At 47.0% G+C, this 13112-nt stretch overlaps 1 protein-coding gene across 1 annotated transcript in view; it reads right to left on the reverse strand.

The window, feature by feature from the left end:
* Nucleotides 1-992: 992 nt before the first annotated feature.
* LOC117741988 (transmembrane protein 198-B-like) overlaps nucleotides 993-13112 on the reverse strand; it is a 19129-nt gene continuing 7009 nt past the window's right edge. The window contains exons 3-6 of the mRNA XM_034549300.1: nucleotides 3402-3638; nucleotides 2743-3324; nucleotides 2458-2657; nucleotides 993-2384 (exon numbers count right to left, since the gene is read on the reverse strand). Coding sequence (XP_034405191.1) covers nucleotides 2232-2384; nucleotides 2458-2657; nucleotides 2743-3324; nucleotides 3402-3537 — 1071 coding nt within the window. The 5' untranslated portion in view covers nucleotides 3538-3638 and the 3' untranslated portion in view covers nucleotides 993-2231. The remainder of the gene's footprint in view (nucleotides 2385-2457; nucleotides 2658-2742; nucleotides 3325-3401; nucleotides 3639-13112) is intronic.

Below are 13112 nucleotides of genomic sequence, written 5' to 3' on the forward strand. Positions count from 1 at the left end.
TCTGGCTGTTTTCTACCTGTTTTCTGTTTGTTTTCTAATTGCTTTGTAATTGCTTTCTGCCTGTTTTCTGCTTGTTTTCTGCCTGTTTTCTGGATGTTTTCTAATTGTTTTCTGCCCGTTTTCTAATTGTTTTCTAATTGATTTCTGCCTGCTTTCTACCGGTTTTCTGCCTGTTTTCTACCTGATTTCTGGCTGTTTTCTGCTTGTTTTCTAATTGCTTTCTAATCGCTTTCTGCCTGTTTTCTGCTTGGTTTCTGCCTGTTTTCTAGCTTGTTTTCTGCCTGTGTTCTATCTGTTTTCTGCCTGTTTTCTGCTTGGTTCTCTGCCTGTTTTCTACCTGTTTTCTGCTTGTTTTCTGCCTGCTTTCTGCCTATTTTCTGGCTGTTTCCTAATTGTTTTCTGCCTGTTTTCTGCTTTTTTCTAATTGCTTTCTGCCTGCTTTCTACCTGTTTTTTTCTTGGTTTCTGCCTGTTTTCTGCCTGTTTTCTGCTTGTTTTCTAATTGCTTTCTGTCCGTTTTCTGCTTGGTTTCTGCCTGTTTTCTACCTTGTTTTCTGCCGGTTTTCCAATTGATTTCTGCCTGTTTTCTAACTGTTTTCTGCTTGTTTTCTAATTTTTTTCTACCTGTTTTCTAACTGTTTTCTAATTGTTTTCACCAGCATGACATCATGTAATCGTCTGCAGAAGAGAAGAAGAAACTTCCATTGAGAAGACTTTACAGACTGGTGATTATGGGATGTCCTGCTCTGTGACTGTAGAGTGGTGCTATGAAGATAACGGAGGAGATGTTCACACAACGTGGTGAAGTCACTTCTTCTGGTTTTCACCCGTTCCTCAAGGTCAGTCAGAATGTTTGTGCTTATTAATAAAGGGCAAATAAAAAGGAGATTAAAAGATGAAGAGATGCTGGAGGAGGAAAATAAAGGAGAGGAGGAGGAGATCCTTTGACCTTCAGAAAAGAGATGAAAGGTAAAAGATGATTGACACGTTGTTCAATGCAGGAACACATGCTTTAATAAACTTTTAAAAAGCATGGAGTCATGATACACAACAGCTGGAGAAATAAATACATAATACATCCCACTGGAAAAGAACTATTCAATTAGAAAAAGAAAGTCAAAATGTAATTAATTAATTGTGTTTTAATGTTTCACATCGATGCACATGAGGGGGCGGAGCCACACGGGGGGAGGTCATGCCCCCCCTCCCCACTTTGCCTATAAAAAGGTAAAGACGATAAAGTATTCACATTTTGGTGACAGAAATGTTCTGAACATCATCCTCAGCCTGGAGTCACACCTGTAATAATTATATAATTATAATTATTAAGTTTCTTCTTCTGCTCTTTGGTTGCTTTGCAATACCAACGAGGAAGAAGCTGCTGCCACAACAACCGGGCTAAAGGGTAAAAGGGTCACACCATATCTTTCATCTATGGAATAAAAGATAATAATCTCCTGGACGACCGCGTCTGGGGTGAAGGTCAGGACCAGGACCAGGACCAGGACCAGGACCAGGACCAGGCTGGTGGTTACACTTGAACCCTCAAAAGGAGGGGCCGGTGTAAATGTGGCTCTCTAGTCGATTAGCCGACTCCAACAACAGTATTGTACCTTGCTGGTCCATGGCTACCCCCCCTCCCCCTGAGACGGAAGAACTGCTAGTAACCCCCCTCCTGTTGCTGAGTGGTACAGAGGGACAAGGCACCCGTTAAACAGACTCAGACGCTTGAAGAAGGTTCTGGTCCAGCACCACGGGGGACTGAGGGGTTCCCCTCTGAAAGAAGCCCCGCCCCATTTCCAGGAGGATCGTTGTAGTCCAGATGGGACAGGAAGCCTTTAAGATCCCGTCTAGTCCTTCACAGATCCATCCCTGTTGGACCCCGGCAGGCGGAGGAAGTCGATGCTTCTGCCCCGTCAGAGACCCCGGATCTGGTCTGACCGGGTCCGGGTCCGGTGTGTGTCTGTGTAAGTGCATGCATGCATTTGTGCATTTGAATCTACTGAAACAGTGAAAAAGAGGCCACGCCTCTGCACCACACTGATTGGTCCAGCAGGAGGAACACTGGGCTTTGTGATGAAGTAAAGGGTTAAACACCTGTTGCATTTTGGGTAAATCCAGTCCTAAATATATAGTCATCTTCTTAGGGGTGTGGCTAAACCCAGTTTGTCTTTACACAGGTGTGATTGCATCTCCCTGGTAGAGCGGTGCGTTCAGGGCCGCCCCGGGAGGTCAGATTCGTAGGGAGGCTCTCGCAGCGGCAGTGAGGGGCGTCGTGGAGCCGCGGTCGTAGCCGATGTCCACCACGGTGTGTGGTCGGCCCGCCGGCCGGCTCGGAGCGGGCTGGTCCTGCACCTGGCGGTCTCTGAAGCTCTGGATGTAGCTCTGGGAGGAGAAGCAGAAACGGTTAGAAGAATGGAGACAAGATGGCGGACGCTGAAACAAACGAGCGCCTCACCGGCGAGAGCACGTCCGTGTCGTAGCGGCGGATGGGGTTGGGCTTGCGGCGGTAGGCGGGCTCGGTCTGGAGCTGCTTGGCCTGCTGCTGGTTGGAGGCGGAGCCGTGCGGCTGCTTCTTCTTCTTCTTGTTGCGATAGCGGTCGTCGCGCTGACGGATCCTCATCACCTGCATCCTCCTCTGCTGCCGGCTAATGATGACTAAGGAGGACAGAGGGGGCGGAGTCAGCGCTTGTGGAGCTAGCGCTACTCACACTGAGCTAACGCAAGTCACAAACACTCGTACCCTTGGTGTGGGAGTAGCCCTCAGCCGTGACCTTCCACTGGACCATGACCCCCAGCAGGGTGAGGGCGGGCCACACCCCCAGCACCACCCAGGTCAGCCAGCACACAGGCTTCCCGGGCGCCGCTTTGATCCGCTCGTACACGTAGAGCACGAGGGCGAAGAGCTCCACGAAGTAGTCCACCGCCACCGTGATGACGGCCGCCCCGAACATGGCGGTGGACGCCGTGGTGAAGAGGCGCTGCCACTGCAGGGTGAGCACGGCGAACAGCATGCCCAGGCCCAGAAGCACACCCAGGGGCACCCAGACGGAGCGCGGCGGACTGTCGGAGAGCTCCTCCATGCCCACCAGGGTCGCCAGGGCCACCAGCAGGCCCAGCAGCAGGCCCACCATGAAGAGGCCTACGCTGCGCACCAGCATGGTGACCAGGCCGCACAGCGCGCCGACGCCCAGCCCGATGCCCACCGAGGCCTCCATGCTCAGCTGGGTGTCCAGGACGCGCTCCTTGTAGCACAGCATGAAGATGACAACGGAGCCGAACATCAGGCCCGTCAGGAACATCACCGCCTTGAAGCAGCGGTAGCCTGGACCCAGGGGAGGAAACAAAGGTCAACGGGGGCGTGGCCTCAGGAGTGAACCGCCCCGCGGAACCAGGACTCACCAAAGAAGCAGTAAATGATGCCGAAGAGGCAGCACATTGAGCAGACCACGGAGGGGACCACCTCGTGGCGCCCGCTGAAGTCCTCGCAGCCGTCCAGGCGCCCTGGACTCAGCATCATCTCTAGGGTGGTCGTCATGGTGATCAGGAGGAGGGAGGAGGGAGGGGAGCGGAGAAGGGGGAGGAGGAGAGGTGATCAGGTGGGAGGCTAGGGAGCACCACACAGCCGCGTGGCTTCACCTGAGGACGGAGGAGAACAAGGTTAGACTACTCTCTAATCCTGCATTATGAAGAGTCCTTGAATGCACCGTCATCACATTCATAATGTGGAAGTGTGACAGTTGATGACGAGGTTAAACTGGTGGTGTAGCTTCAATATGCTGTACAGGTTTATGGGATTTAGAAAGCCAACAGCACGATCCACAGGATCCACAACACACACACACACACACACACACACACACACACACACACACACACACACTATGGCATCCCGCCCGATGGCGGAAGCAGCAGATAATAATAGCTCAGATGACAGCGTGTGTTTGATCAGGAGGCGTTCAGGGAACAAGATGGTTCCTTTAAAGGAACATCCCTCTCATCATTCAGTCCTCCAATATATAATATGATATTGTTTGTGATGTTAACGTGCTGCGGTTCGTTTCCTTTCCTCGCCTCCTTTCCTCTTTGTTTGTGATGTTAACGTGCTGCGGTTCGTTTCCTTTCCTCGCCTCCTTTCCTCTTTGTTTGTGATGTTAACGTGCTGCGGTTCGTTTCCTTTCCTCGCCTCCTTTCCTCTTTGTTTGTGATGTTAACGTGCTGCGGTTCGTTTCCTTTCCTCGCCTCCTTTCCTCTTTGTTTGTGATGTTAACGTGCTGCGGTTCGTTTCCTTTCCTCGCCTCCTTTCCTCTTTGTTTGTGATGTTAACGTGCTGCGGTTCGTTTCCTTTCCTCGCCTCCTTTCCTCTTTGGTTGTGATGTTAACCTGCTGCGGTTCGTTTACCTCTAGATCCTACAAATTAATATACATGTACACCTCTAGATCCTAAACATGAATATACATGTATACCTCTAGATCCTACAAATTAATATACATGTACACCTCTAGATCCTACGAATGAATATACATGTACACCTCTAGATCCTATGAATGAATATACATGTACACCTCTAGATCCTATGAATGAATATACATGTACACCTCTAGATCCTATGAATGAATATACATGTACACCTCTAGATCCTACACATGAATATACATGTACACCTCTAGATCCTACACATGAATATACATGTACACCTCTAGATCCTACACATGAATATACATGTAAACCTCTAGATCCTACAAATGAATATACATGTACACCTCTAGATCCTACAAATGAATATACATGTACACCTCTAGATCCTACAAATAAATATACATGTACACCTCTAGATCCTACAAATGAATATACATGTACACCTCTAGATCCTACAAATAAATATACATGTACACCTCTAGATCCTAGACATGAATATACATGTACACCTCTAGATCCTACAAATGAATATACATGTACACCTCTAGATCCTACAAATGAATATACATGTACACCTCTAGATCCTAGACATGAATATACATGTACACCTCTAGATCCTACAAATGAATATACATGTACACCTCTAGATCCTAAAAATGAATATACATGTACACATCTAGATCCTACACATGAATATACATGTACACCTCTAGATCCTATGAATTAATATACATGTACACCTCTAGATCCTACACATTAATATACATGTACACCTCTAGATCCTACAAATGAATATACATGTACACCTCTAGATCCTACAAATGAATATACATGTACACCTCTAGGTCCTACAAATGAATATACATGTACACCTCTAGATCCTACAAATGAATATACATGTACACCTCTAGATCCTACAAATGAATATACATGTACACCTCTAGGTCCTACAAATGAATATTCATGTACACCTCTAGATCCTACAAATGAATATACATGTACACCTCTAGATCCTACAAATGAATATACATGTACACCTCTAGATCCTACAAATGAATATACATGTACACCTCTAGATCCTATGAATGAATATACATGTACAAACAGTCAATTATACATCAGCTGTTTGAATAGAGCCAAAATACAACCAGTCAGTAGGAAGAGGCTGATGAATAAAGTCCCATAACAACAAATACAAATCACACACACACACTTTCTACATTTTCATCCAGACATGTCATATTAATAATCATCTTTTGGTGGAGGATTAGCGGGTCGCTGCCGGCCGACCCTGTGTGTGTGTGTGTGTGTGTTTGTGTGTTCTAAGCCGTTTTGTACCGCAGATCAAGAACGTGCAGTTTTTATGTTTGCAGATGGATAATTTTCTGAACAAAGTGAGACAGAGAAAATAGACGACAGACTAGTTTCTTCTTCTGCTGTTTGAATCAGCAGCAGCAACAACAACAACAACAACAACAACACCAACCCTGTGCTCCTCCCACCCTGCTTCCTGTCTGGAGCGATGCTGACAGACAGCCGGCCGGTCCGAAGCCTGACCAATGACAGAGCAGCTTAAACTCCCATAGCAACAGCGTGTGAGCCAATCTGTGAGAGCCGTGTGTGTGTGTGTGATCAATGCTCCTGTAGAAACTCTCTCCTTTACATTAGAGATAAAACAATACCGTGTTAATCTGTTCTAAAACAAGCACAAATTCAAAAGTCCACTGAATATTTTAATTTATTTAAAGTATTTTTTGTACTCTAAAAAGATGTGAATATTTCTGACAAGATATATTATATTTGAGAAAAGAAGAGAAGAAGAAGAACATGAGCGTAAACAACGCAGGATTACATGTTTAAAGACAACTGTTATTGTTATTGAGGAAGGATATAAATATATATATATATATATATTTATATATAATAATAAGAATAAAAACAAACTGAGCGGAAGGACTAAAACCCGTCTCTGATATCAACAACACAATCAATCTTCTGGTTCAAGCCAACGCACAAAGAAAGGACAATCATGAGTATAAACTGCTTGTGGATCAGTCAGACACCAGACACACTGACACAGATCCAGCTGAAAGCCTTTCTATGAATACAGAACATGTGTAATAAGAACACAACATAGGGGCTGACCCACATGGTTACGCTCAGCTCGAGAACCTCTTAAATATGTCATATGTAGAGATATGAGTGGCAGTCCAGGTCAGAAGATACCGGTTGTCTTTGTGAGGCACATTTAAGGTCGATGCATTCAAGTGCTTGTGGAGAATTCTGACATCTAAAGACTGGAGAGGTAAGAAACAGTATTCACAATCCTCAGAAGGTGTTGAGGACTCTAAACCCACAACGTGACGTAGAGGAACCCCATCACTAAGATACATGTTATTAAAGATTTTGTTTCAGATGATTCATGGTGCATCTTAATGAGCTCCAGACGGAGGGACGTCTGTAGAGGAAGAGGTAGAGAGGCTTTAGTGACCTTCACTCTGCTCTCTACTGACCTTCAGCCTTAACTTCACCATCATTACATGTCATTTAGCTGACGCTTTTATCCAAAGCGACTTACAATAAGTGCATTAAACCATGAGTCCAAACTCAGAACAACAAGAATCAAGCAAGTACAATGTATTCAATAAAGTTAAACTACAAAGTGCTATCAGTAAGAGACATTTAAGTGCTATTAAAGTGTTAAACTACAAAGTGCTATCGGTAAGGGACATTTAAGTGCTACTAAAGTGCTACTACGGCTCTACCTTCCCTATTCAAGGTATAGTCAAAAAGATGTGTTTTTAGTTTGCGGCGGAAGATGTAGAGACTTTCTGCTGTTCTGGATCATTTTCATTTCTTCCTGAGCACATTTACAGCCGTGCAGGTTTCATAACTGTGACTCATGAAATCTGTTCATGAAGCATTTATTTAAAGAAGCTTTCGTTCCACATTCTCCTCTTCGGGGAGAAAAAGACAGATTCACTAAAAAAGAGTTTCATTTTCTCTGCTCACAAACGAACGTATGGTAGTTTTTCATATGCATAATGTGTGTGTGTGTGTGTGTGTGTGTGTGTGTGTGTGCGTGTGTGTGTGTGTGTGTGTGTGTGTGTGTGCGTGTGTGCGTGTGACACCCAGCTGTGTTAATCCTCCAGACGCTGGGCGATGCTCTCTGGCTGAACTCTACTGTTGTTCCCCTTCGACCAATGAGAAGGCAGAACCTCCTGTGACCTCATCAGCCGGCGTCTGACCGGCCGTATGGTCACCGTGTGCACGGGTTAGGGTAGGCGTTAGGAGTTAGGGGTTAGGAGTTAGGAGTTAGGGTTCAGGGGTTAGGGGTTAGAGGTTAGGAGTTAGGAGTTAAGAGGGTTAGGGTAGAAGTTAGGGGTTTGGTTAAGGTTAGGGTTAGGTTTAATCCGTCAAAGTGAAGGTTAGGGTTAATCTAGGGTTAGGTTCAGGAATAGGGTTAGGGTTAGGGAGCGGGAAAATAAAAGACTTTCACTCACCAGAGGGGTGAGTGGAGAGCACGGGCACACCAGTCACTACGCTTCTCCTTGATTCCTCCTCCTAGGGGTCCTCTCACCCTACTTCATTGAGGCCACTGGGCCATTTGGTTTTTAATTTGAGGATCCAGCATGCCTCTAAACGGAGTCTCTGGGCCGCATACCAGCCCACTCCGGACTCCAGCCCAGAGATCCTAAGATTGTCCTTCCCATGTTCCCCAAAGTGTATGTACATTCTGGTGTTTTTTGTCTGGCAGTCTATAAGGTAAATGTGCAGTTTGAGTCGTTGTTGGATGGTATTTTTGGTTTGACCCACATACATCTTCCCACAAGCCAGACATTCTATAATGAATACCAGGTTGGAGGAGTTGATATGGAAGGTTTGTAGGATGGGTGCCCTTGAGCCTGTGTCTGGGTTATGAATGAATTTGGCGACCCGGAAGTACATATTCTTTTGAGGCCGTCTGTTACCCGGAGAGGCATGAACCAGTAGGTCCTGGAGGTTGGTGTTTCTTTTGAAGGCGGATATGATTTTGAAATTTGGCAGGGGTTGGATCCTGGTCTGTAGTCTCTGGAATTGTTTTTTTATTCCTGCATTTATTTTCAGGGCCGCCGGAGACAGCATGGTGATAAAGGGGACCATTCTCGCATTGGCTCCCTCTGGTGCCTGGACCTGTGGTCGGTTCCGACTTTCATTTTTAATGAAACGCAAGAATGTTCTCCCATATCCTCTGGTCCGGAGGGCCCAGAAGAGTGTAGTAGCTGCTTCTGCGTCTTCTGGGTATGTGCATATTATGCTGTACCTGATCAACTGGGATTTAACTAAGCCCTTAAAGGTGTGTTTAGGGTGATAGCTGGTTTTGTAGAGTAGGGTGTGGGTATCCATGGGTTTAAAATAAACACGGGTACCCAGCTTCCCCACCCCATCCTGTCCCTCCAATTTAAAGATCTCTGTGTCCAAAAATTCGACCTTGTTGTGTTCTGTCAAAGGTTATTTTTGGGGAGTTTTTCCTGATTCGATGTGAGGTCCTGGGACAGGGATGTCGTATGTGTACGGATTGTAAAGCCCTCTGAGGCAAATTTGTAATTTGTGATATTGGGCTATACAAAATAAACTGAATTGAATTGAATTGAATTATGTTTAACTGTGATGGCAGTGTGATGGCCATTCAGGGTCTCAATAAAGAGGTCAAACTCCCGCTCTGAGTGACTCCATACACCTCTACATAAGGTCTACATAAGATATCATCTAGATATCTTATGTAGACCAGAGGTGTAGTTAGTTAGGGCTGAATCAGGTTTGTCCTGGTCCAGCCCCTTGATATGCTGCTATAGGCTTATAGGCTGCTGGGGGATGTTTTAGGATACACTGAGCACCTATCTCCTCTTCTCTCTCTCCTTATGGATGAATTTACATCTCTCCATTGCACCTTATTAACTCTGCTTCCTCCCCGGAGTCGTTGTGACTTCACGTCTCATAGGGTCCATTGGACCTGGAGGTGTCTGATGCTGGTGAGCCGGCCTCCCATTGGCCCTGCTGATGCCCCGCCCCCCCTCCTCTCTACCTCCTTCTGTTTCATGGATTGGAGTTCCATTCATACATTGTCATATTCATGTAATGTGTTTATGTAACTTTGTAAATGCTGTTCATTCTGTACACATGACATCTATTGCTTCTGTCCATCCGGGGAGAGGGATCCTCCTCTGTTGCTCTCCTAAAGGTTTCTTCCCTTTTTTCCCTGTCAAAGGTTATTTTTGGGGAGTTTTTCCTGATCCGATGTGAGGTCCTGGGACAGGGATGTCGTATGTGTACAGATTGTAAAGCCCTCTGAGGCAAATTTGTAATTTGTGATATTGGGCTATACAAAATAAACTGAATTGAAAATTGAATTGAATTGAGGTGTTTTGGTACACTTGGGCAACACGGTCTGCTCCCAGTCTGCCATGTATATGTTGGCGTATGAGGGGGCGAACTTCTTGCCCAAGTGTATCAAAACAGCATGGCTCCTGTTGGTACCTGTAGATTGCTGATCCTGTTGACAAAGTCATAAGTGTCTTTGACAAAACTAGGGTGTTTCTGGGACAGAGGGCCTAGGAATTTCTCCAGATACTCTGCTACCCTGTAAGACTCCCTCCCACAGTCGGAGGTGATCGGCCGACCGTGGGGAATCTGATGGGGAACAGTCCATTTCAGGGGGTCTTTATGAATCTTTGACAGGAGATAAAATTTCCGAGGGCGTGGAAGGTCCGGACCAAAGAGGTACGTTTTTTGTTTGTGCAAAATAAATTTCCTATCGTATAAAGTCTGCAGGATTTGCCGGGCCCTGACTTGGGTCTCTTCTTGCAGACAACCACTCAAAGGTAAGTAATGTGTTGTGTTGTTTAATTGTCTGTTGGCCTCTGTTAGGTACTGGTTCCTATCCATAATTACAATTTTGGAGCCCTTGTCTGCAGGTTTGATCACAATGTCCTGGTTTTGTTTAAGTCTATTGAGTGCTTGTCTTTCTAATTTCAACAGGTTATCTTCCAACTGGACCTCAATGGAGGTATTCTCCAGGTCCCTGATGTCCTGGCTAATTAGTTGTTTCAGGACTTCCGGGACTAGTTCCCACTCTGGTTCCCAGTTAGTCGGTTCTGTAAGGCCCTTATGGGCCACTCCTGTGGCACATTTAAAATGATTGAGTAGTTTAAGCCGTCTATGATAGCCCCATAAATCCCGGCGGAGCTCGTCTTTATCCACCCTATCTGGGGTGGGAATGAATGAGAGGCCTTTCTCTAGCAGCTTCCGTTTGGATTCTCCCAGCTGGAAGGTAAGTGATAGGTTTAGGATGTTGGATGATGTGTGGGTGAGAATTCCCGGTCCCCGATTTATAAGTTTAATTGTGTCATCCAACTTTTCAACATTTCTGAGGCTGTGCCCCCAGTCCAGTGTATTATGTCTTGAGTTTGGACTTTGAATAACTCTTCTTCCACCCCCTCAAGTGTATTTTTTTTTTAAATGAGAGACGTCTGGACAATTAATGTCCGGGTGGTCTGTGGGAGGAGCTGGGAGAACGGAATGAGAGAGACAAATATTTCCGCCTGTGGGAAAGTTCTCCTTGCCACCGAAACCAACTGTGATCGTGGTCAACATGTTGCCCCTCAGGCAGTTGTTGAAGCCTATGGCCAGCAGTACTTTCTGGGTAGTCGGGCTAGGGTCTAGTTTTTCAAAAACCCCTTTGAGGTGATGGATCTGGGCCCCCGGCAAGCTGTCAACCTGGACCAAGGGATAATGGAATCTGGGAATCATGGACAGGTTTGAATCCCCAACACCAAGACCGGTCTCTCTGGCTTCAAGGACCAGGTGTGGATTTTTTGAAAGGGAAAAGAGATGTCTAGTTGGTCCCCGTAAGGGGGCGAGGGCAGCCAATGCCCGGGGGGCAGGCTGTTGACCGCAAGGACCCGGTAGAGGGTCCTTGGACCCAAGAGGTTCCCTATTAGGTTGTATTCCCTCGGGGGATATGGACCGGGGCCCTGGTTCTCCAGTCTCAGGGGGGGAGGAGGAGGAGGAGGAGATTAGGTCCGACCCCTCTCTTGCCACATTACTCTGGATCCTCCGCCCAACTCCAGGGTCGGCCCCATCAGTCTCGGGAATATCTCCAGCCCCCAGGCAACCTCCCCGCCCCGGCGAGCCAGCCATCATCTCCTCCAATTGGCCCAAGTCAAACCTGGGGTGCATGATATCTCCCACTGGCGTAGATGGTGGAGATGTCACCGATCGTAGCTCAACCCGTTCCCTGCCCTGTTCTGAATGGAACATGGGTCACACCTCCCTGGTGGGCCCAGCGGCCACCACCGAAGCATAGCTCTGGGTCCCAAGGGCCCAGGTCCCCAGAGAGGAGTTGGGGTTAGGGTCGGCCCTCTGGTAGAGGTTGAGGTCAGGGGACAGGCCAGGGCGAGAAGGTCCCCTCGGGCCTAAGGGGGAGCTGAGGTTAGGGCCGCCACTAGGGCGGAAGAGGGGGCCATGGCTAGGCTCAAGTCCGGGGTTAAGCCCAGAGTCCGGGGCAGGGGCAGGGCCCGGTCCAGAACCCAGGCTAGTGCCCAGATTGGCACACAGCTCCAAGCTGCTGTCACAAGGGGGGCACGCCCCAGATGTCAACCCGGGCCAGCCCCCTGGTGCCTCAATCAGGCCCCGGTCCACTGCCTCCCCCACCAGGGGCCGCACTGCACCCTGAACTAGGGTTGTCAGTGTAACCACTGATGAGGCAGTGAGTCGGTTGCGGCATCTAGATTTGCCATAGGCTGTGGCTTTGTCCAATGCTGTCTGATCAAGGGGGGGCAGGTCCTGGAGGATCCCCGCTATCACTAGGTCATAGTGTTGTTTCAGGATGCTCATATTGCCCCTCATCCATTCATCGGTGTTGGCTTTAACTTTGGCACTAGTTTCAGCATTGGGAGATGAAGGTTTAATAAAGTAGGTTAGTCTGTTGACCTGTCTCAGCATCCCCCCTGGGAATCTCTGGGACTGTTGGGTCTTTTCTATCACCTCCGCATGATGAACTGCTTGGAGAAGTTTAAAGTACTTCTTTTCAACTTTGTCATGTGACTCTCTAGTAATTGGGGACCGTCTAGTCTCCCCATCCCTCCTAAATTGTCCCTCGAACTGGTGGCGAAATGGTGGTCGTCTATTGTTTCCATAGGCCATCTTCCTCCCCCATGCAAGGCCCTGGTAGCCATATAATGGAGGACTGGGTGAGTATGTATAAGAGAGAATATGTGGATAAAGGGGGGCAAAAAAAACTGGATTTATGTTCATTATGGAACCATAGGAGGACCCAATATAATGACAAACAACGTGAAACACTAAAGGAAGGGAGCGATCTGCTCATTTTTCTGATTGTTCTTTCCTCTCTACTGTGGAGGTGTTGTTACTTCTCCTTTCAAAAGTTTGAGGGTCTTCTTAATAAGAGACCCTGGCTTGAAGGGGTATATTTAGCACATCTCTAAAAAATATATATATGCCCATAATATTAGGTTGGAGAATATCTGTGCTCAAGAGGTTGCCAATGTATTTAAAACATGCTTGAGGGTGTTTAAAAACACACAAATAACATAATAACTGGCTAAACTGTAACAACCCTACACACACAAGGAATAGGGTTAGGAATAGGGTTAGGAATAGGAATTGGGTTAGGGTTAGGAATAGGGTTAGTA

Source organism: Cyclopterus lumpus, chromosome 2, assembly GCF_009769545.1.
Source record: "Cyclopterus lumpus isolate fCycLum1 chromosome 2, fCycLum1.pri, whole genome shotgun sequence".
In the NCBI taxonomy this organism is placed as follows: Eukaryota; Metazoa; Chordata; class Actinopteri; order Perciformes; family Cyclopteridae; genus Cyclopterus; species Cyclopterus lumpus.